The 24,869-nt window shown below is 42.5% G+C and overlaps 1 protein-coding gene across 1 annotated transcript; it reads right to left on the minus strand.

Moving 5' to 3' along the window:
- Positions 1–1,282: 1,282 nt before the first annotated feature.
- On the minus strand, positions 1,283–22,670 carry LOC128604008 (macrophage mannose receptor 1-like). The gene is made up of 15 exons (XM_053618779.1): positions 22,468–22,670; positions 19,303–19,810; positions 13,806–13,984; positions 12,453–12,797; positions 11,600–11,727; positions 11,379–11,485; positions 11,015–11,142; positions 6,002–6,115; positions 4,642–5,070; positions 3,671–3,804; positions 3,493–3,599; positions 3,342–3,373; positions 1,778–1,911; positions 1,569–1,675; positions 1,283–1,469 (listed from the first exon to the last, which is right to left on the minus strand). Exons 1-15 carry the CDS (start codon positions 22,622–22,624, stop codon positions 1,328–1,330), a joined length of 2,751 nt encoding a protein of 916 aa, XP_053474754.1. The 5' UTR covers positions 22,625–22,670; the 3' UTR covers positions 1,283–1,327.
- Positions 22,671–24,869: the final 2,199 nt, after the last annotated feature.

Genomic DNA, 24,869 nt, shown 5'->3' on the forward strand with positions numbered 1-24,869 from the left:
GGGGGTTGGGGGGGGGATAACCGCAACCTCAGAGCTCCAGCTTGAGACCTACGGGGAGGTCTCAGCTGTGGAGCTCCAGCCCGAGGTTAACATGGCAACCTCTGGGCCCCCATCTGAGGTCAACTTGGCGGCCTCAGAGCTCCAGCTTGAGACCTACGGGGAGGTCTCAGCTGTGGAGCTCCAGCCCGAGGTTTAACATGGCAACCTCTGGGCCCTCGTCTGAGGTCAACTTGGCAGCCTCAGAGCTCCAGCTTGAGACCTACGGGGAGGTCTCAGCTGTGGAGCTCCAGCCCGAGGTTAACATGGCAACCTCGGAGCTCCAGCCAGAGACCTGCGGGGAGGTCTCATCTGTCGAGGAAACTATCCTGCTTCCTTATCCTGCTGAGGAAGCTGCCCCGCTGCCCTGTCCAGCCGAGGAAGCTGTCCAGCTATCCAGCCCAGCCAAGGAAGCTGTCCTGCTGTCCAGCCCAGCCGAGGAGGCTGTCCTGCTGTCCAGTCCTGCTGGGGGCATCGTCCAGCATTCCAGTCCTGCTGAGGGTGTCGTCCAGCATTCCAGCCCCACTGGGGGTGGTGGTCCGCCTTTCTGCTGCTTGGCAGAGGCCGTCCTGTTTCCCAATACAGCGAGAGACAGATCACACAGGGGCCCCTGACCGCCGTTGGAGGGGGGTGCTCGGCAGATGGCACTGCGGTGCGGCTTCTGAGTTTGTTTGTTTTGATTCTCTCCTTGTTTAAGCATTGGTTCATATTCAAGGGGGTGTCTTAATTTACTCCAGGTATCTGTATGTCAGTTTGAGTATGTTGATTATTTAAACCCCTCGTGTTGCTGTGCATTTCGCGCAGTATTTATGTTGAATGAGTGTTGGAATGGTGAACACGTTACGTGTACTAATCGGTCTTGTTTTCATGTCCTGTTCAGTTTTCTGCCCCGCATCCAGTTTCTCGTTTTCCTGTCTAGACCGCGTTTTCCTTGTTTATTGATTCACTTTTAAAATAAAGACTTTGATCTGCACCTGCTTCTGCTCAAGTCCCATGTCGTGACAGAACTTAGTATATTTCCAATATATTATTAATCACTGCACGATTGGGTTTAACAGTATGGCTCATTATTCAACAAGTAACAGAATAGCACTGGAGCGAGCACACACTGTTATTTTGCAGGTTCATTAAAAAAACACAGAATGGGAAAATCGGTTCAGAAAGAAAATCAGGTGACATCATGGTCGTGACAGAGTTATTAACAGTAATGAGGATTTTTCAGACACAACACACTGACCTACACAGATAAAAATATCAACTTATTTACTGCTTTGCAATCACATACAGTAATTCAGATAATGACTGTCTTCTCACAGATCCAAATAAACTGACGACTACAGGGATAATCAGACCAGTTCCAGACAGGATCAGTCTTATCACGAGTTACAACACAGTCCTCCCATGCACCGTTGGGTTCTCCATGTCCCCAGAACCTGAAGGAGAGAATCAGAGGATCCGCTGTGTGTTTCTCAGGGCAATGAAGAGTCAGTAACTCATCATCATGAGAAAATATTAGTTCAGTGATTTCTTACCCAGTGTTCAGCTTTGTACCGTCCACCCACTTCCACACGCCCTCTGTTTCTCTGTCATTCAGTCCAATCCAAGCTTTTCTGCTGCTCAGGATTTTACTGATGAACTCCTGTCATTGTAGTAGTAAAATATCAGAATTAATAAGGGTCTCTCTCTGTCTCTCTGTCTCTGTCTCTCTCTCTCTCTCTCTCTCTCTCTCTCTCTCTCTCACATGTTCCTCTCTGCTGTTTATGATCACCAGGTCTGCTCCTTTGTTCCTGCAGTCCTGTCTGCTCTCCTCCCAGGTCTTGTTCCCATTAGATATGCAGTAAAAACTGGAGTTGAAGCTGAAACACCTCCCTTTATCTATAGAGATATATGGAGAGAATTTACTGAGATCAAAACACACAGTTTCTGAACTATTGCTTGCATACAGGTGTAACAGGTACGGAAAGTATTCCATACATTTAATATATAGAATTACACAAAAGGAAATGTATGCCTGAAGTGACTGTCTGGATGTATGCATCTTCCCCTTTAATTTTCTGACTGAAGCGTGTAAATGTTAACTTCCTGTCTTTGCACCTCCTCTTCCCTTTCCGCAATGTGTTTGCATGGGAGAGGTAGGATTTTAATAAGCTCTGATAAATCTAATTTAATCTTTGCCTTAAAAATCACTTTTAATCCAACATTCTTTTTTCTAAATCATATTTACTGCATTATTTCCTATGTATGAGTTATTATTTTCATGTTTTCACTTTAATTAAGGTTATGATTAGTTTTATGCATCATCCATGAACTTGAAGCACGTGTTAATTGCAGTGGACTTCTAATTTATTTTACAGAAATATTGAGGGCAAAAGCACACATTGTATGAGACTGTATCTCTTGGTGAGAGAGTAAATGAAGAGTCGACCCTGTTGCCGTCCGCCTATTTATTTGGTCAAAAGAAAACACACAACGCAAACAACAACCGGTTACACAAGCATGACTTATATTTCACCTCAAAGACTATAGCTCAATATATACCATTATATCTACTGTAGTATAACTGTAATATATACATGCAATCATATTTTATGAGATTTGGCTTTTTTTTTTTTCATCTTCTTTTTTTTTTTTTTTTTTTACATTATTTACCACAAGAGACAGCATCTTATTTTGATTTTACACCAATTACTCTTTTTCTGACATCTAAATCAGATCAAACTTAATACTTTGGTTTGATTACTATTTGGTTTGGTTTGGGTTTTTTAACATGTAACATAATACAATTCTCCAAAAGCCAAAAAAGTCATTGTAAAACTCGTTCAGTCTTTTTGTCAGAAATACAGCGATCTGAGAAACTTTATCCAAATGGGGACAGTGTACTGCATCCAGCATTTATTTTCTCTTTTTGTTTGTTGCTCCAAATTTGGAGAACACGTGGCATTTCTGCATCACATTCCATCACTGATTATTTTACTCTAAATGCACTGTTTATTCTTTATGGAAGAACGACGCTGTAATGCCACAAATGTTCTATAATTTTTTTTATTTAAATGTTGTTTTTTTACCTGAATCATATTTCGTGACAAGAAACTGAAACTGAAACACAATCATCATCAAAATACTGTTGTTTATACTTTTTAAGTATATATATAATTGGTTCAATTTGTGTATGTGCTTTTGATTATTAAATGATACACGTCACTGAGAAACACGTCTCTCACAGATCCAGTGTTCATTATTAGAACATTTCTGATCATTCCAAAAGTTCCCATTTAAATTGAAAATCTCAGCACAGTCCTCCTCACCTTCATTATTCGGTTCCCCTGTAGCCCAGAACCTGAAACCCAGAGAATCTGAATCAGACTTAGATCAGTGTTCAGTTTCCATCAATTCCACACATTTAACTGAATCCTCTCAGACTCTGTGCACCTTAAAGGTAGGGAAATAATTTCTTACTTAGTGGTCAGTGGTGTACCGTCCACCCATTTCCACTTTCCCTCTACAGCTCCGTCACTCAGACCAATCCAAGCCTGACTGCTGCCCAGCTGTTTACTGATGAACTCCTGTAAATGACAGCACAATAAAAACAGCTTTAGTCTCTCTCTCTCTCTCTCTCTCTCTCTCTCTCTTTCACCTGTTCCTCCTTGCTGTTTATGATCACCAGGTCTGCTCCTTTGTCCTTGCAGTCCTGTCTGCTCTCCTCCCAGTTCTTCTCCTCATTAGACATGCAGTAAACACTGGAGTCGAAGTTGAAACACCTCCCTTTATCTATAGAGATATACAGAGAGAATTTACTGAGATCAAAACAAACAGTTTCTGAACTATTGCTTGCATACAGCCATGACTTGTATTTCACCACAAACACTATAGCTCAATATATACCATAATATATAATGTAATATAACTGTAATATATACCATAATATATATACTGTAATATAACTGTAATATATACCATAATATATATACTGTAATATAACTGTAATATATACCATAATCTATACTGTAATATAACTGTAATATATACATGTAATCACATTTTAGAGCTTTGGCTTTTTTTTAAACATTAATTAACACAAGAAACAGCATCTTATTGTGATTTTACACCTATTAGTCCTTCTTCCAGGTTCGAATCAGATCAAACTTAATAGTTTGGTTTGATTATTATTTGTTTTGTTTGTTTTTTTAAACATGTAACGTAATACAATTCTCCAAAAGCCAAAAAAGTCATTGTAAACCTCGTTCAGTCTTTTTGTCAGAAATACAGCGATCTGAGAAACTTTATCCAAATGGGGACAGTGTACTGCATCCAGCATTTATTTTCTCTTTTTGTTTGTTGCTCCAAATTTGGAGAACGCGTGGCATTTCTGCAGCATTAAAGCTTGTACTTTTGTAGGTTATTGTTGTCTATTTCTCTGTTTAGACCCTGACCGGATAAATAAATACAGCACACCAACTCTGTGCCCCCTGTTTGTGTGGACAATAATAACTCATATAGACATTTACATTTTAGACACTGAGATCAGTTTTAAAATCACACCAGGATTTCCACTGAGGGCATTTAACCTTTGGGTAGAAAACTTTATTCTAAAATTCATGCACTTACAACACAGATACACAGTACTCCGGTATCCATCTCTCTCCCTCTGTAACTGGCCTCTCTCTATAGCCAGGTTGTTGTAACTGGTCTGTAACTGGTCTCTCTCTATAGTCAGGTTGTTGTAACTGATCTGTAACTGGTCTCTCTCTTTAGTCAGGGTGTTGTAACTGGTCTGTAACTGGTCTTTCTCTTTAGTCAGGTTGTTGAAACTGGTCTGTAACTGGTCTCTCTCTATAGTCAGGTTGTTGTAACTGGTCTGTAACTGGTCTCTCTCTATAGTCAGGTTGTTGTAACTGGTCTGTAACTGGTTGTTTTCTGTAGTCAGGTTGTTGAATCGGATCCACAGCACTGTGACGGCGGTCAGCAGGAGAACACACAGCAGCACCACACACACTGCAGTCACTCTGTAACACCTGCTCCATGCAGTGTCTCCTCCTAGAGGGAAATGCACACAAAGACATGTCTTTGAGTCGTATTTACTCTCCAAAGTTAGACCCAGCATTCACAGTCTCAACAGTAACAAGGCCCTTCAAAAGTGAGCTGGAAAACATATCTGTAACTCCCTCCAACTTCACTGTGAAACTCCTCCCTTTCCACTAAAGGAATGCAGTGAGAGGCGGGGATGTGGGCTGGTTTTGATTAAACTGACTGTGTTCTGCATTTGCACCACAACGACTGAAAAAGATCTTTGTGTAAGACTCAGGGCAGAGCTAAGGCTAGAACAGAAAAAAGTTCGCATGGCATAAAATAAACAAACCCAAACGCAAGACTCACTGAGAGGGAATTCGAGACAACATGCAGCGTCTGCCATGCAAGTCCCTGTGTATTAGCTGTTACTATAACAACAAAATATTACAACAAGCACAGGAATAAATACACATAGAGTAAATCTTTAATTTGACATGCTATGAGAACTTCTATCAGAGCTACTGTTCTAGAAAATTAATCATTCCTTCTGACCAATCACGATTAAGAATTCAACAGTGCAGTGAGATAATGTTTGCTAAGACTTGGGTCTTTTTCTTGAGCTGAACCTGGTAGTTTGTAACAACACACTGTGGACTAAATTGATGCAGTTTCAATAAAACACGCCAAGCTGCTGTGTGAATTTTAAAAAAATTCTTCTAAATTTCTGCTCTAAAGTATGTGTATTGTGTCTGTGTATATGTCCAGGGGCGTCTGCTATTAATAGGCTAGCAGGTATAAGTTCAAAGTTCTCTCTTCCTTCTCCACGTGTTACAGCGTCTGCACTCTCGTAGATATCCACCATCATCTCTGCTCACTCACAAACACACTGATACAAATCTCACATCTGTAAAAGCCTGAATTACTGCATCTGGCCGTGCAAACTTCAAAACTCACATACCTGTGTTCGGATCTGTGTCTGGGACTTTCTTTGTGTCACCGCCTTCCTTCTCTGTGTCAGAGTCGTGACCTCTAACAGTGTCTGCACTCGCAAAGATCTCCACCACCATCTCCACTCAGCCAGAAGAACGATGAAACATCTGTAATCTATAAAAGACTCACTAATGCACGAAATGACTGCGTGTCTGTGTGGGTGTGGCTGAAAGGCTGCAGCTAAGTTGTACAGCTGTTAGTAAAGGAAGTTGCACCAGAGGAATCAGTTGCTTCTTTCAACAACCGGGCAATTCAAAGTGCTTTACATAAAATATAAAGAAACGCAAAGCAACAATTACAAGAAAAGACATTTAAAAAGAGTTCATTAAAAATATAAATAAATTAATTAATTAAAATTAAAATTAAAAAATAAATACATTACTAATTAAAACAGGTTAAAACAGAATATAAAAAGGTTACAGTGCAGCAAAGATATGAATTAAAATACCTTGATGATTTATTTAAAAGAAAAGTCTTCAGTCTTGATTTAAAAGAACTGAGAGTTTCAGCAGATCTGCAGTTTTCTGGGAGTTTGTTCCAGATATGTGGAGCATAAAAAGTAAATGCTGCTTCTCCATGTTTAGTTTTGACTCTGGGAACAGAAAGCAGACCTTTCCCAGATGACCTGAGAGGTCTGGATGGTTCATAATGTACCAGTAGATCAGAAATATATATTGGACCCAAACCATTCAGTGCTTTATAAACCAACAGCAGTATTTTAAAATCAATTCTTTTACAGACAAGAAGCCAGTGCAACGACCTCAAGACTGGAGTTATATGATCTACTTTTTTGGTCTTAGTGAGGACCCGAGCAGCAGCGTTCTGAATCAACTCCAACTGTCTAATTGATTTCTTATTTAGCCTCGTCAAGACACCGTTACAGTAGTTGAGTCGACTGAAGACAAATGCATGGACAAGTTTTTCTAAGTCTTGCTGAGACATTAGTCTAACCCTTCGAATGTTTTTTAGGTGGTAGTAGGCTGACTTTGTAACTGTCTTAATATGGCTGTTGAAGGTCAAGGCCGAGTCCATGACTACACCAAGATTTCTGAAATTTCAAGTCTCTGAAATCCAAGTCAAGTCTCAAGTCCCTGAGGTCCAAGTCAAGTCTCCAGTCTCTGAAGTTCAAGTCAAGTCTCAAGTCTCTGAAATCCAAGTCAAGTCTCAAGTCCCTGAGGTCCAAGTCCAAGTCAAGTCTCAAGTTCCTGAGGTCCAAGTCAAGTCTCAAGTCTCTGAAATCCAAGTCAAGTCTCAAGTCCCTGAGGTCCAAGTCCAAGTCAAGTCTCTAGTCTCTGAAGTCCAAGTCAAGTCTCCAGTCTCTGAAGTCCAAGTCAAGTCTCAAGTCTCTGAAATCCAAGTCAAGTCTCAAGTCCCTGAGGTCCAAGTCCAAGTCAAGTCTCAAGTCCCTGAGGTCCAAGTCAGGTCTCCAGTCTCTGAAGTCCAAGTCAAGTCTCAAGTTCCTGATGTCACGTCCAAGCCTGCTGATCCAGTTGACCAAGTTCCGCTAATATCTAAGCCTAACAACCAAGTTCTGCTCACACCCAAGTTTACTGATACGGCCAACCAAGTTCTGCTCAAGCCCAAGTCTACTGATATGGCCGACCAAGTTCTGCTCATGCCTGAGTCTACTGATATGGCCGACCGAGTTCTGCTCACGCCCAAGTCTAACGACACGTTCTGCTCAAGCCCGAGTCTACCGACCCAGTCACCCAAGTTCAGCCCACGCCCATGTCTACCGACCCGGTCGCCCAAGTTCAGCCCATGCCCAAGTCTACCGACCCGGTCGCCCAAGTTCAGCCCACGCCCAAGACTACCGACACGACCACCCAAGTTCTGCCAAAGCCCGAGTCTGCTGACACGCACAGCCAAGTTCTGATCACACCCGAGTCTGCTGACACGGACAACCAAGCTCTGCTCACGTCCATGTCTGCTGACATGCACAACCAAGTGTCTGTTGAAACAAACAACCAAGCTCTGCTCATGTTCCCGTCTGATGACCCAACCAACCAAGTTATGTTCACGCCCAAGTCAGCTGACGGGGACAACCAAGCTCTGCTCACGTCCACGTCTGCTGACATGCACAACCAAGTGTCTGTTGACACGGACAACCAAGCTCTGCTCACATCCCAGTCGGCTGACATGACCAGCCAAGTTCAGCTTGCAGGCTCCGCTGAGTACGTCGCTCTGCCTTCCTGCTCAGCCGAGGACGTCGCTCTGCCTTCCTATTCAGCCGAGGACGTCGCTCTGCCTTCCAGTTCAGCCGGGGACATCGCTCCGCTTTCATGCTCCGACGAGGACGTCGCCCTGCTTCCCTGCTCTGCTGAGTACAGCGCTCTGTTTCCCTGTTCAGCCGAGGACGTCGTCTGCTTTCCTGCTCCGCCGAGGACGTCGCTCTGCCTTCATGCTCCGCCGAGGACTTCGCCCAGCCTGTCTGCCCAGCTGTGGTCGTTTCTCAGCCTGCCTGCTAGGCTGTGGTCGTCGCTCCGCTTTCATGCTCCGCCGAGGACTTTGCTCAGCCTGTCTGCCCGGCTGTGGTCGTCGCTCTGCCTTCATGCTCCGCCGAGGACTTCGCTCAGCCTGCCTGCCCGGCTGTGGTCGTCGCTCTGCTTAAATGCTCCGCCGAGGACTTCGCTCAGCCTGTCTGCCCGGCTGTGGTCGTCGCTTTGCCTACCTGTTCAGCCGGGGACGTCGCTCCGCTTTCATGCTCCGACGAGGACGTCGCCCTGCTTCCCTGCTCCGCCGAAGACGTCGCTCAGCCTGTCTGCCCGGCTGTAGTCGTTACTCTGCCTCCCTGTTCAGCCAGGGACGTTGCTCCGCTTCCCTGCGCCGCCAAGAACACCGTGCGGTTTCCTGGCTCTGCTTGGGACATTCAGCCCAGGGGGCCGGGGCCGCCAATGAAATGGGATGACTCATGGCACTCCGGGAGGAGTGCCTTGGGGGGGGGGGGGGGGGGGGTTCTGTCATGATACCCACTTGAAGCAGCGTGCTCTAAGCGCGAATGCGCGAGCACGTGCTTTTCCATTGTTGACAGTAGTGACATCTGGACACGTGTGTTTTGTTTATGTTTCTGTCATGTCTCCTCCCTGTTCTGTCATTGGCTGGGATTTCACGTGTGTCTGTATTGCCCCCAGCTGCTAGCAATTTAGACGCTGATCATGTCCACATATATACCGCGCGCCTCCCAGCACACAACGCGGAAGATTATCATAGAGTTAGATTAGTTCGTATAGTAGTCATAGTCACGTTCCATGTTTAGAGTTAGTTCACGCTGGATTATCCGCTCCCAGTTCCTCGTCATAGTTCATGTTTCTCGTTTTGTTTATCGACCCTGTTTTCCGTGACCACGACCTTGATTCATGTTTAACCCTGTGTATGCCTGTTTGCCGATCGCCTGACCTGTGCCTGTTTTGGATTACGTTTTTGGATCACGTTCTGGATTTGTCTGCCTGTCTCTCTTTTAAAATAAACAACTGTTCATACTGCATTTGCATCCGTCCTATCTCCGCTCCGTCACGATACGTGACAGTTCTGAGGCCATGCAATTAGAAACCTTTTTGAAAAAGCCTGTTGGCAGAATATCAAGGCAGCAGGAGGAGGATTTCAGGTGTTGTATAATGTCCCACAAGTTTTCATGACTTATAGGATGAAATTGTATCATACTAATTGGGTTGTTTTTAGGTGGACACAGAGACAGCACATATCCTGTACCTGACATGGAAACACTGATTGCTTGTCTAATTCTTTGAATTTTGTCAGTAAAGAAAGAGGCAAAGTCATTGCAGGCCCTGGTGGATAAAAAGTCAGGGGCTACTGACACAGGAGGGTTGGTTAGCCTGTCGACAGTAGCAAACAAGGTGAGTGCGTTATTATTGTTTTTGGAGATGATGTTAGAGAAGAAGGACCGCCTTGCATTTCTCAGTTCTAAATTATAAATGCGAAGTCTCTCTTTATAGATGTCATAGTGAATCTGGAGATTTGTTTTTCGCCACTTGCGTTCAGCTTTCCGACACTCTCTCTTTTCGGTTCTTACCAGAGTGGCATTTCTCCATGGAGATCTTTCTACCAGAGACCACCTTCACCTTAATGGGTGCAATAGTTTCAATAACATTTGTAATTTTAGAATTGAAATTATCTACAAGCTCATTTACTGAGACCCATGAGAGGGGGGGTGTGGAAGAGTAACATGGCAAAAAAGTAACATGGCAAAAAAAGAGAAAACAATTACAGGCTGCTGAGGGAACGGCCGTTTATAGCTGTTATAACGTAACTTATTTTATAGATGGTCCACAACATTAAACATAACTATAAATGGATAAAATCTTTGTGTCCTTCTTTTGAACTGTAAGCATTGAGAAATCGCTGTGGTATAATAGGAATAAAACTCTTCAGGATGTGATGTTCTAGGAAAATAATCACCAGGTTGCATCACAACACCCTGTCCACCATTGATTATTTTCCCATAACAACACTGCTGTCTTCTTCATATAAAATGACTCTGCAGTGCCACAAATGATATATAGGTTTATTTAAACATTGTTGTTTTTTTTGTTGTTGTTTTTTTACATAAACTGCATTCAGCTTAAAAGTTTGAGCAGAAAAGAACCTGCAAACCAGGAATGAACCCCTTTATAGTCATTTCACATCATGTCCCCCACTCTAGAAGCAAAAACTATTTAATACATCTCAATCCAAACTTGTTTGAGCTCAGGCTTATGCTGATTTAACAGATTCAGAGACACTGAGATGCACTCTTAAAATACATGAATTATCTCTATGATACTACTTTCATCATAACACATCTACAAAGTTACTGCATCAGAATCATAAGAAATACAGATCTGTGAGATACAGTGAATGAATCTGAAGAACATGCACACAATTATCATCAAAATAGTGGCTTTCATACTTTTATATATATATCTGACTTAATTTGTCTATAAGCGCTTTTCATTATCGAATGGTGGACGTCACTGAGCAACACGTTTCTCACAGATCCAGAGTGTTTCATGAGAGCATTTATTGTCATTCCATAATTTCCCATTTGGAGAATTGATCATCTCAGCACAGTCCTCATCAAATAAATTATTCGGTTCTCCATCAGCCCAGTACCTGAAACCCAGAGAATCATACTCCGACTCAGATCAGTGTTCAGTTTCCTTCAGTTCCACACATTTAACTGAATCCTCTCAGTCTCTGTTTACCGAAATGCACGTTGGAACAATATAAAAAGGAAATAATCTTCAGATAATAATTTTTCTAAGCAGGAAAAGAGTTTTAAGATGTTATCGATTGTATTGCACCTAAAAAAAAAAGAAAGGTGCACAGAATCAATTTCAGTTTCTTACGCAGTGGTCAGTGGTGTACCGTCCACCCATTTCCAGTCTCCCTCTACAGCTCCATCACTCAGACCAATCCAAGCCTGACTGCTGTTCAGCTGATTACCGATGAACACCTGTAAATGACAGCACAATAAAAACAGCTTTAGTCTCTAAAACAACTCTCTCTCTCTCTCTCTCTCTCTCGCTCTCTCTCTCTCTCTCTCGCTCTCTCTCTCTCTCTCTCTCACCTGTTCCTCCTTGCTGTTTATGATCACCAGGTCTGCTCCTTTGTCCTTGCAGTCCTGTCTGCTCTCCTCCCAGTTCTTGTTCACATTAGATATATAGTAAACACTGGAGTTGAAGGTGGAACACCTCCCTTTATCGATAGAGTTATATGAAGAGAATTTACTGAGATCAAAACACACAGTTTCTGAACTATTGCTTGCATACAGCCATGACTTGTATTTCACCACAAACACTATAGCTCAATATATACCATAATGTATATACTGTAATATAACTGTAATATATACCATAATATATACTGTAATATAACTGCAATATATACCATAATATATACTGTAATATAACTGTAATATATACCATAATATATACTGTAATATAACTGTAATATGTATACTTAATCACCTGTAATGAGCCTTTTTTAAAAACCTTATTTACCACAAGAAACAGCATCTTATTGTGATTTTACACCAATTATCTTTCTCCCAAATTCAAATCAGATCAAACTTAATACTTTGGTTTGATTATTATTTGTTTTGTTTGTTTTTTAAACATGTAACGTAATACAATTCTCCAAAAGCCAAAAAAGTCATTGTAAACCTCGTTCAGTGTTTTTGTCAGAAATACAGCGATCTGAGAAACTTTATCCAAATGGGGACAGTGTACTGCATCCAGCATTTATTTTCTCTTTTTGTTTGTTGCTCCAAATTTGGAGAACGCGTGGCATTTCTGCAGCATTAAAGCTTGTACTTTTGTAGGTTATTGTTGTCTATTTCTCTGTTTAGACCCTGACCGGATAAATAAATACAGCACACCAACTCTGTGCCCCCTGTTTATTTGAAAAATTCATGCACTTACAACACAGATCAAGTGTACTCAGATATCCATCTCTCTCCCTCTGTAACTGGTCTCTCTCTTTAGTCAGGGTGTTGTAACTGATCTTTAACTGGTTGTTTTCTGTAGTCAGGTTGTTGTAACTGGTCTGTAACTGGTCTCTCTCTTCAGTCAGGGTGTTGTAACTGGTCTGTAACTGGTCTCTCTCTTCAGTCAGGGTGTTGTAACTGGTCTGTAACTGGTTGTTTTCTGTAGTCAGGTTGTTGAATCGGATCCACAGCACCGTGACGGCAGTCAGCAGGAGAACACACAGCAGCACCACACACACTGCAGTCACTCTGTAACACCTGCTCCATGCAGTGTCTCCTCCTAGATGGAAATGGACACAAAGACACGTGTTTGAGTCGCATTTAATCTCCAAAGTTAGACCCAGCATTCACAGTCTCAACAGTAACAAGTCCCTTCAACAGTGAGCTGGAGAACATCTCAGTAACTCCATCCAATTTCACTGTGAAACTCCTCCCTTTCCACTAAACGCATGCAGTGATGGGCGGGGCTTTGGGCTGGTTTTGAAGAAACTGACTTTATGTTCTGCATTTGCACCACAACAACTGAAAAAGATCTTTGTCTAAGACTCAGGGCAGAGCTAAGGCTAGAACAGAAAAACGTTCGCATGGCATAACATAAACAAACCCAAACGCAAGACTCACTGAGAGAGGGAATTCGAGACAACAGGCAGCGTCTGCCATGCATGTCCCTGTGTATTAGCTGTTACTATAGCAACAATATATTACAACAAGCACAGGAATAAATACACATAGAGTAAATCTTTAATTTGACGTGCTATGAGAACTTCTAGGCTAACAGGGATAAGAGCTAAGTTCTCTAAGTTCTAAGCTCCTGTAGCTGGTTCATGCCAACCTTCAGGTTTGCAATTCTATCCTGTTGTGCACTCTTTCTATCGTCAGGTTGTTGTTTCTGTCCTCTAACTGGTCTCTCTCAAAAGTCATTCTCATGTAACGTGTCCGTAAATGATTTCTCTCTACAGTCAGTTTATTGTACCTGGTCTGTAACCGGTCTTGCTCTATTATAAGAGCGGTGTATGTGGACTGTAACTGGTCTTTTTCTGTAGTCAGGATGGTGAATTCGATCCACAGCACTGTGGTAGCAATCAGCAGGATAAGACACAGCAGCAGCACACACGAAACGGCCAGTCTGTAACATCTGTCCGTGGGATACAGGGAATGAAACGTTTTCCTCGCCCGCCACAAGGATCCGAATCTACATCCGGATTTCTGTGATGCTGCTTTGTGGCGGTGCGGATTGTTAAAAGCGTTCCACAATTATAATTGGAATCGAACTGATCTGTGTTTGTACCTGCGTGTTGAGTCTTCGTGTTGGCATCCTCCGTCTCGGTTTCGGGCTTGTGAGGTCTAGCAGCATCTCCTCTCTCATAGAGTTCCACCACCTTCTCGATGCGCTCTCCTCTCTCCTTAGCGTAGTTCACATAATCGGAAACAGTCTGAGACATCTCTGCTCTATAAAAGACTCTGAATCACAGCGTCGCTAGTCTTCTGCGTGTCAAGCGTTAAAGAGACCTTTTAACTGGTGTAGTGCGGTTAAACTGGGAAGTGTTCGACAGGGAAGTTGCTATTGTGCACATTATGGGATGTAGGGCTGTTAAACAATGTTGTTATCTGTACCTGGATCTGTTTACTGTTCAAAATACACTATGTGGTACAAAAGTTTGTGCACACCTTACCACACACACACAAATGTGCTTTTTGAACATGGCGTTCCAGATTCAGTCGCCTTTTTGCTCTTATAATAATTCTGGGAAATCGAGGAGTATTTTCACTCTGATGATGATTATTTTCCAAAGACAGCACGTCTTGTTTCATTTATTTTTTCATCCTTATGAATATAAAATGCAGCTCGTTCAGTTGTGTTACCGAAAGTCCTCTGTCCTGAAGACTTTTCTCATGGCAGAAAACCTACACTCTTCCAAAGTGCTGACACTGAAGACTCCTTCCATAATATTAAATAACATTTAAGTATGAAAGCTTATACATCCTCTCTCTCTCTCTCTCTCTCTCTCTCTCTTTTAAAGAACAGCCTATTTTCAATAAATGGGGGAAGTTGACAGAGGGTACAGTAGTGTACATTAAATACATCTCTCTCTCTCTCTCTCTCTCTCTCTCTCTCTCTCTCTCTCTCTCGTCACATATATATGTTTTATGTTATCATGGCTTAATCCACCCGCTGAAAATGACAAAATATTTTATTTCATCAATAAACATACGGTATTTAATTAATATATACATAATAATATATAATTAATCTCAATCTATTACGCAGTGGTCAGGGGCGTACCGTCCACCCGTTTCCACACCCCCTTTGTGTCACTGTCACTCAGACCAATCAAATCCTCATTGCTGCCGAGCTGTTTAAGGATGAACTTCTGCAAATGACAGCACAAAATACTGCATAAATACATCTCTCTCTCTCTCTCTCTCTCTCTGTCTCTCTCTCTCTCTCACACACACACACACACCTCTTCCTCTGTGCTGTTTATGATCACCAGGTCTGCTCCTTTGTCCCCAAAAAAGTGAAAGAAATCTTTGGTAATCACAAATCATCCAACCATGGAGAACACTGAGACGGCGCTATGTAATGATAATGAGGCTTTATTGATCACATATACACTACAGCACAGTGAAATTCTTTTCTTCGCATACTCCAGCATGTCAGGAAGTTGGGGTCAGAGTGCAGGGTCAGCCAAAACTGGCCCGATAGTGGGTTCAATCTGAGCCGCAGGATAAATTTTGAAAGTGAAAAAATGCATAAAAGACACGAACTAGAAATTTGCAATAAAATGCTATTCCTAAATTATCCGCTAGGGGGCGCATTGTTTGAGTCAGAGTAGAACACGCGGCACAACTCTGGGACTCAGACCGAACAGCAGATGGTAGCAATGCGCCTGTGTGCTTGGTGTGTATGCAACAAGTTTCGGTGCTCAAGGAATATAATATTTGGCGCCACTATGAGACTCATCAAGGCGAAAAATACGACAGCTTGCAAGTGTACCAGATATAGGAAATAAAATTTATTGTTTTTTATTTGTGTTTTTTTTCATGGCATGTGTTGCGCTGTAAGATGTATTAATTTCACCAAAATCCTTCGCGATTATTTAATAGTTTGCTGTTCTTGGTGTTGGGAGTACTTTATTTGTGTTATAGCGCGCTTTATTAATTGGTAGCCGACGCATCGCGTCATTTCAGGTTTCCCGTCAGTCGGCGTTGAGTTTGACTGAGAGAGGTATGTACTTAAGCCAGTGCGATAATAAAAAGTTCGAATTTTAACCCTCTTACCCCGTATGGCCGAAAAACCGGCTTGCCCGTCTTTGATCTATTCCCGTAAGGACTATATACCGGCTTGGTCGTCCATGCCAAATCCCCGTAAGGCCGATATAGAGGATTTACAGTGTAAACGTTATCCCCGTAAGGCCGGAGTACCGGCATTACTCTGCTATGATTCCTTACTTATTTAATTATTATTTTTTAACCCGGAAGGTTGATGACGTCATGACGTCAAGACGCATTACGATGAAGCTGATCCAAGCGTGAATATTGGTGTAATAGTAGAAGTGAACTAAAAATGCCAAAGCGAAAAGCTAATCGTGTTCCAGCTAAAGTTACACCTACAGTGAACACAGGTACATCTAAAACAGTGAAAAAAAGAGACAACTTACACAGTTACACAGGCGAGAGCGAGGATTCTAGATAGGGACAGCAGTGAAAGTTCAGGCGATGTTGAAACCGAAACCGAAACTGATAGAGAGACGCAAACTCTCCTGACTGACACAGCAGGGGTCTGGAGTCATAACGGGACCATTTCTGTGCATTCGTGAAAACACTACCTGCTGGTCTGATTATCACCACAAACTTGACTTTTGGCGCTAAAATGCATTTATTTATTTATTATTTATAAAGGCATTGACCACGCTGATGCTCGTATGGTACTTCTAAATGAGTATAAGGATTTTAACGAGCATTTTTTCGTAATTTCTCTAATTAAGAATTGTGCTCTAAGTTTAGTAAAAACACTGAACTGCTTCATTTTCAAAGTAATATTACACAAATACATTATTATAAGTTGTTTCAAGGCCTAAAAATGTTAAAATTAAAATGTTGATTTGGGCCCAGGAACTCAGGGTTGGCGTGCTGTTTCTCTGGGGAATATAGGGTTATGGGACATAATACTGTGGGAACTTAGGGGTAAGAGGGTTAAGCTTTAAAAGTAGTTTCAAGCGCACAAACCAGTTTAATCATTTATAGTATTATTAGGATAACCGGACTGTGTCATTTCTGCTGTGTATTTTACTTGTAAAATGACTTTGTGAAAGATGAGCAAATTAGCATGTTTTTGTCACGTGTGTGCTAGCTGTCGCCATTTTATCTTCTTATCGAGGTACACGCTTATGTTATTTTCTCATGTTAGGTGTGTCGTGAAGATAAACCCTGTATGACGACGTTTTTGCTCTTTCTGAACTCTAAATAGACGTTGAGCTTGTCTGAGGGACGAATAAACCTGAGTTCAACAAGATACACTGGTGTACAGTGTCTATTGTGCACAAGAACACAACGCAGTGTAGCCGGGCTAGGCAGAACGGACCGGTTACACATGGACAACTGAGAAGAGAGAAGATAAATGAATTGCTGGTGGGTCTGAGGAAACAACAGTCCATTTTGACCCGGAGCCAAGAGGTCAGTGAAGCAGCAGTAAAAGCCAGCTATGTTTTGTAAAAGGATATTTCATTAAATGTGAAGATTTTCCTAATGTACTTGTACTTCTTTGCACAAAAACAAAGGGAAAAACATGGACTTATTGCTATTTATAGGTGATTATGCTATGATTTTACTGGCCCGGCCCACTTGACATCTAATTAGGCTGTATGTGGCCCCTGAACTAAAATGAGTTTGACACCCCTGAATTGTAGGGGATTGTCGTTGTTTATGGCAAACTTTACTCTTCCAGATTTATCTGCATTTGTGTTCGTTTTTGCGAGATTTGGCGGGCTCCCTTGTGCGGGGCAGCTTGCAGGGGTCTTTGTGGTCTCCGTCGGTGGACACTCCGTGGTGCTGGTTCGTTGAATCGCAGACTGGGAGTGCTACCGGTCTGGGAACTCTGTTAGAGGAGTTTAGTAGTTAATTTTACACACAGTTTCTTGTCTCCAGCGTTTTGTTGAGTTTATATTTGATTTTTGACCCAGATGTCTTATACGCTCTCTCACTCGCCTTCAACACATTAATATTGAGAATTTCTAATCAGATCATTGCTGATAATTGATGATAATCCCTGATGGTTGTAGATAAATGTCAATATAATTTGATAAATGCTGATAATTGCTGATATGTGCTGGGTACACATAGCCTCTAAGTCACAGTTAAGCAAGTTCTGGGCTCCCCGGTCCAGGCGTACATAGTCAGCTAGCCCATTAGACATAACACCAACACACAGGATTAGTTCAGTAGCGTTAAGCTATTGTGTAAGCCGTGTTGTATTTCAGTGCAGCCCATCCGCTTGGTTTTGGGGGGGCTCCTTCTTCTGTACCCTTTGCAGCAGGGCATGCATCTGCACATGTCTATCAGAGCAAGTATATGTACCCGCTCAGCAGCAGCGTAGTCTGTCAGACAAAACCTATTTACACTCCATCCCTATCTAGAGAAGCCCACAATTTCATTCAGAGGCTGAAATGCTATAAACGTAATAAAAAATAGCGATTTATAGCTGCAGTACTGAAGCAACTGGGTGGTGACATCAAAGGATGATCTGTAATTGTAATCAGAAAGACAAGCAAGGTTCAAAAGTGAGTAAAGAGAGGAATTCTCTCATTTCCATCTGTGTGTTACCTCTAACAGTGTCTACATTCTCACAGATATCCACCATCATCTCCTCTCACTGTAATCTAGAAAAGCCTGAATTACTGCACCTCTGCATGTTGGACCACTGTTGGCCATGCAAACGTAAACATTTTGTACCTGTGTGTTGTACTTCTAGGCGTCTCACCGCGTCAGCGTCTTCATCCTGTGTGTCGGGGTCGTGACCTCTAACAGCGTCTGCACTCTCCTAGATTTCCACCACCATCTCAACTCGCTCAGAAGAACGCTGAAACAAGTCTAATCTAAAAAAGAGTCACTAAAACATGAAATGACTGCGTCTCTGTGTGGACGTGACTGACAGGCTGCAGCTCTGTACTCTGTGTGAAGTGAAATAAATGTGCTGCTGACAGTAACACAAGTCAGAGGAAGTTAAACATCAGAGCAGAGAGCATCAGTGGCTTCGTGTGGTCAAAGTGTGAAGACATTTGCGCTGCAATTCTCACGCTACTGTAGATGTTCTTGTTAAAGTCTAGCAGTTATATACATATCAAAATAACATTTTTGTGTTATAATGATGTGTACATTGCACTAATTCATCACATTTTTGATCCTCATAACATCATTACACAAAACGATTGGACTTTGTGACTCATCTTTGCCTGGTTTTTTTTTCGGTTCTTTTTAGTTGTTTTGTTATTTAGAAAATTCTGCACTTGTATCTGACTCCTTGGATTCCATGACAACATCCCACCACCCCATCACTGATTATTTTCCTCTAAATGCACTGTTTATTCTTTACGGAAGAATGACGCTGTAATACCACAAATGTTCTATAACATTTTTTTTATTTAAAATGTTGTTTTTTTTTAACCTGAATCATTTTTGATAAGAAACTGAAACAGAAACACAATCAAAATCAAAATACTGTCTTTTATACTATATGTACATATTATATATATGTTCTCGGATATCCATCTCTCTCCCTCTGTTACTGGCCTCTCTGTTTAGTCAGGGTGTTGTACCTGGTCTGTAACTGGTCTCTCTCTTTAGTCAGGGTGTTGTACCTGGTCTGTAACTGGTCTTTCTCTTTAGTCAGGGTGTTGTACCTGATCTGTAACTGGTCTCTCTCTTTAGTCAGGGTGTTGTACCTGGTCTGTAACAGGTCTCTCTCTTTAGTCAGGGTGTTGTACCTGATCTGTAACTGGTCTCTCTCTTTAGTCAGGGTGTTGTACCTGGTCTGTAACTGGTCTCTCTCTTTAGTCAGGGTGTTGTACCTGGTCTGTAACAGGTCTCTCTCTTTAGTCAGGGTGTTGTAACTGGTCTGTAACTGGTCTCTCTCTTCAGTCAGGTTGTTGTAACTGGTCTGTAACTGGTTGTTTTGTGTAGTCAGGTTGTTGAATCGGATCCACAGCACCGTGACGGCAGTCAGCAGGAGAACACACAGCAGCACCACACACACTACAGTCACTCTGTAACACCTGCTCCATGCAGTTTCTCCTCCTAGAGGGAAATGGACACATGTTTGAGTCGCATTTAATCTCCAAATTTAGACCCTGCAGTCACAGTCTCAACAGTAACAAGGCCCTTCAACAGTGAGCTGGAGAACATCTCAGTAACTCCCTCCACCTTCACTGTGAAACTCCTCCCTTTCCACTAAATGCATACAGTGATGGGCGGGGCTTTGGGCTGGTTTTGAATAAACTGACTTGCAGATCTGAGTGACATCACCTGTTCTCCCTTTGCATCACGATGACTGTGTAAGCCAACCCGAGCTGATGGGAAAAGCCCAGGACCCTATGGGCTACCTGTTGCCATTGATAAATTGTGTATTAATGAAATAGCAGACTTATATAATGGGTATACAAGCGTTAAATAAATTCTTTTATCATTGTATTATCTCTCTAATCTATAAGAAAGCTGTCAGTCAGCTTGCCTCACTATTCCTGTCAGTCGGCTCGCCTCACTCTTCCTGTCAGTCGGCTCACCTCACTCTTCTTGTCAGTCGGCTCGTCTCACTCTTCCTGTCAGTCGGCTCACCTCACTCTTCCTGTCAGTCAGCTCCCCTCACTCTTCCTCAGTCAGCTCCCCTCACTCTTCCTCAGTCAGCTCACCTCACTCTTCCTGTCAGTCAGCTCCCCTCACTCTTCCTCAGTCAGCTCACCTCACTCTTCCTCAGTCAGCTCACCTCACTCTTCATCAGTCAGCTCGCCCCACTCTTTCTCAGTCAGCTCCCCTCACTCTGCCTGAGTCAGCTCACCTCACTCTTCCTCAGTCAGCTCCCCTCACTCTTCCTCAGTCAGCTCGCCCCACTCTTCCTCAGTCAGCTCCCCTCACTCTTCCTCAGTCAGCTCGCCCCACTCTTCCTCAGTCAGCTCGCCCCACTCTTCCTCAGTCAGCTCCCCTCACTCTTCCTCAGTCAGCTCGCCCCACTCTTCCTCAGTCAGCTCGCCCCACTCTTCCTCAGTCAGCTCGCCCCACTCTTCCTCAGTCAGCTCCCCTCACTCTTCCTCAGTCAGCTCCCCTCACTCTTCCTGTCAGCTCGCCCCACTCTTCCTCAGTCAGCTCCCCTCACTCTTCCTCAGTCAGCTCCCCTCACTCTTCCTCAGTCAGCTCGCCTCACTCTTGCTCAGTCAGCTCACCTCACTCTTCCTCAGTCAGCTCACCTCACTCTTCCTCAGTCAGCTCGCCTCACTGTTCCTCAGTCAGCTCCCCTCACTCTTCATCAGTCAGCTCCCCTCAATCTTCCTCAGTCAGCTCGCCTCACTTTCGTCACATGATCAATGAAATCTGACGCCTGCTAATCTGTGCTGCAATTCTGACTCATTCGGCTCATGCTGAATCGAGCAGACATGTTCAGTTTTTAATCATAGCGTCCGTTTTCACGCTCAAAAAACAATGTTGCATGCTGCACCTGAATCACACTCATGCTGGGAGTGTGTGGACAGCATTTACTGTGAGTTTTACAAATCACGATAATCGCGCACGGTTTTAATGATGATTAAATGAGACACAGTAATACTACCCGTCTGAGTATTTTATCATGGTTTATCGTGAAACCGGTAACCGTTTCATCCCTAGTGGGCAAGATCTGGCAAACAGGAGTGCATTACCAAAATACCACCATTCCATGCAGCATGTGGGCCATATGAACATGAGCAATGTGGAAAAGACCAGGATTCTAATAAAAATCAACTGTGGCCCACATTAGGGCCAGGATTGGTTTATTTGGTTCATTCTTGGCTGACATGTGGCCATGCTGTGACCTGCTTGTGGCTTTGAGCCGGTAAACATGACCAAACCGTCAACGTGCCATAATTCCATACAGCATTTGGGCCAAATGAGGAAACAGAATGTGGCCCAGATTAGGGTCAGTTTGATCTTGGCTTACATGTAGCATTGCTAAGGCTTGCTTGTGGCCCAGATCTGGCAAACAGGAACGGACCGCCCAAGTGCCATCATTCCATGCGCTACATGGACCAGAGAAAGGTGTTGGGTATGGGCCGGATCTGGGCCAGAATTAAAATGAACTGTGGCCCAGATTAGGATCTATTGTGGTTTATTTGGTTTGGTCTTGCTTACATGCGGCATTGCTACGGCTTGCTTTTGGCCCAAACCTGGCAAATAGGAGTGGACCGCCCAAGTGCAATCATTCCACGCGGTATGTGGGCCGGATGAAAGTGTCAGGTGTTGGCCAGGTCTGGGCCACGGCAATTTTGCTATGCTGGAGCCCCAGAAACACAGAGTCAGCAGCATTTTAATGAAACATGCATCCCTAAACTGTACAAAAGAGGATGATTTGGAGAGAAAAGCAATAAGGTAGTACAAAGTAAGTAGTAGCAATTTTCGGGGGGAAAACTTAAGAAAATGAAGAAATGTTCTTAAACTGTAAACTAGTATACAACAGCAAATGATTGATGTAACTGAACTGAATCTTATTGGATTGGGCCTGAGTTTGAATTACTATGTTGCTAAACTGGTGGGTGCTTTCAGTTCAAATAACATAGCGTCTTTGTAAAACAACAAACAAATCCATTTGGTTCAAGTTTACAGATTTTTGAAGCCTTTCTTTTTTAATGGATGGTCACATTTTACACAAGTAAATTGAATTCAGTAGATCAGTACATATACACATATTTCTGAGTGTGAGTGTATTTTACCTGAGCGATCAGATTGATTGAAACTTCCGGTCCTCTGGGTCTCCAAATTGTCCTCATTCGCATAAACATCTTCATAAGAGGGCCCGCTGTCACTGGAATCAGCTCTGTTGTCTGCTGTAACTTCTGCATTTGCATAAATCTCCTCACTCATCTCCATTCTTCTCTTTACAGCAATCCTGATCTTTCAGTGAAGTAGTTATCAGTCCTTATAGACGCATTTATACTGATATTTAATTGTCTAAAGCTACACTCCGAGTGGTCTGAAGGAACACTGCCTAAGTGTCTGTGTGTGTTGCTGTTATGTTGAAAGCCCTATTTCCTGTTTTATGCATTTTAAACATGCAACGAGACACAAGTGTGATCAATATGTTAATTTCGGGTGTGAAACTGACATTCTGTGAAGACTCTTTAATCAGAAAGGCCTTAATGCAGCAGTGACGCAATGCAAAATGTCACTACACAGTCATGTGACTACCAGACTTCCTGATGAGGAGTTTACCAAGTATTTATTTTTTGTATGAAGTTAATCATGGATGATGATTTTAAATGTTTTTTCACTGATTACTACTACAATCACAGTGCATAAAAAGTACAGTCAGAAAAAATCATGATGAATTAATACAATATATTTCAGCAATGTTGAATTCTTGAATCTGATTGGTCAGAAGATACTGAATAATTTGATATATAACTTTGAATAACTCTGAATAATAATTTTCTATAACAGCAGATCTGCAGTAGTTCCAGCTGCATGGCATTTCTATATTAATGCACTGCTTCTAGTAAGTTGTTGTTTCTGTAGTGTTCTGATGTTTTCACACTTTGACCACAGGAAGCTACTGCAGTTTGCTCTCTTCCATTACTGGCAGCCAAGACTATTAATAGTCTTTATCTGCACGCAAAGCTAATCATTATTAGAAAAACCACAATTTTTCAAGACTGAAGTACAACTGATGCTCTTTGATGACTAAAGTACACATTTATAATCTTATTTTATGAGTGCTTTCTTGTCATTTCCTATATTAAAAGTAAGAAATTGACTACACGTGTTTAACAGCCCAGCCTGGAGCTGCATCTTCAGCCTCCAGAGGGGGGCACAGGAGTACTCCGAATTAATGAGGAGCAATGAGCTACTCCTGACCCCCTGGCCAGGGGCACCGGTGGGGAGGAGGGGGGAGGGGATAAGGATGATTCTAATGGCCCTGTTCAGACAGGGGGCCCAGCAGAGCCCCATATACTTTCGTATATAATTTTGGTATTTAACTGGCCTCTTTGCACAATAATCTATTAAGAAGCAAGCTATAATGAATGCCCTCAGACTGCCAAGTGCATGTGTGTGTTCATGGATTATTCAGAAACGCGGCATTTCACAGTTGTGAGTCGTTACACGCATCAGGTAGATGGATAGACAAAATCGGAATACCAAAAGAGGAAAGAAAAACGTAAAAAAGAGGCGAGAGCAAGATGGAGAAGACAGCTAGTCACCCAGTTATTCAAAAAACAATGTGATTTATGTTCGCTGTTTTGTGCTATGATTCTGAAGCTAGCCCGTATGAAGCTGTTATTATTAACATCTAATAGAAATTCCATCAGTTACTCCTCCCTCCGATGTTAATCCTTGGAAGTTGGAACACTTTGGAATATTTGCAAGAATGTAGGCTATGTAGGAATGAATGTAGGCTAAGGACGGAAAAGCACTAAGCGACGATAAAACTAGTCCAGTGTTGGATATATTCAAGCTTTCCGAAGCCTTGCAACAGCTTTCTGTGAGAAATCGATCGAAATTAAATGTAATCATATAAATCTGCAATTACATTTTGCATGGCGTAATAATTGTCTATTGTGATTATCATAAATTAAATGATGATAATTCCAACTGTTTTTGGAAATCTCGATTTTATCATATTGTTTTTTCCCCACACTGTTTTATAAAAAGCAATAAGACACCCAAACGCACGCGCTACAGCAATGTTATCACAGATTTACTCCGCTTCCTTTAATGCCTAAGAACACCCTTTCCAATAACACACACCCTCTTGTTGCTCATCACTGCGTTATTTTAACCTTACAACAAAAACACGTTCTTTTCACAGATACACCGTACATTTGCAGAGCATGATCTGTCGTTCCAGCTGTTCCTCCAACCCACAATCTCAGCTCAGTCCTCATCGCCTGCATTATTCGGTTCTCCATCAGACCAGAACCTGAAACCCAGAGAATCAGAATCAGATTAAACAGTGTTCATTTGTCTTTACTTATGCACCTTTAACTCAACCCTCTCAGTCTGGGTTCATAATCTCTTACGAAGCGGTCAGTGGTGTATCGTCCAATCATTTCCACACCCCCTCTGTGTCGCTGTCAGTCAGACCGATCCAAGCCTGACTGCTGCTTGTAAGCTGTTT

The sequence above is a fragment of the Ictalurus furcatus genome, chromosome 29, assembly GCF_023375685.1.
Source record: "Ictalurus furcatus strain D&B chromosome 29, Billie_1.0, whole genome shotgun sequence".
Taxonomy (NCBI): Eukaryota; Metazoa; Chordata; class Actinopteri; order Siluriformes; family Ictaluridae; genus Ictalurus; species Ictalurus furcatus.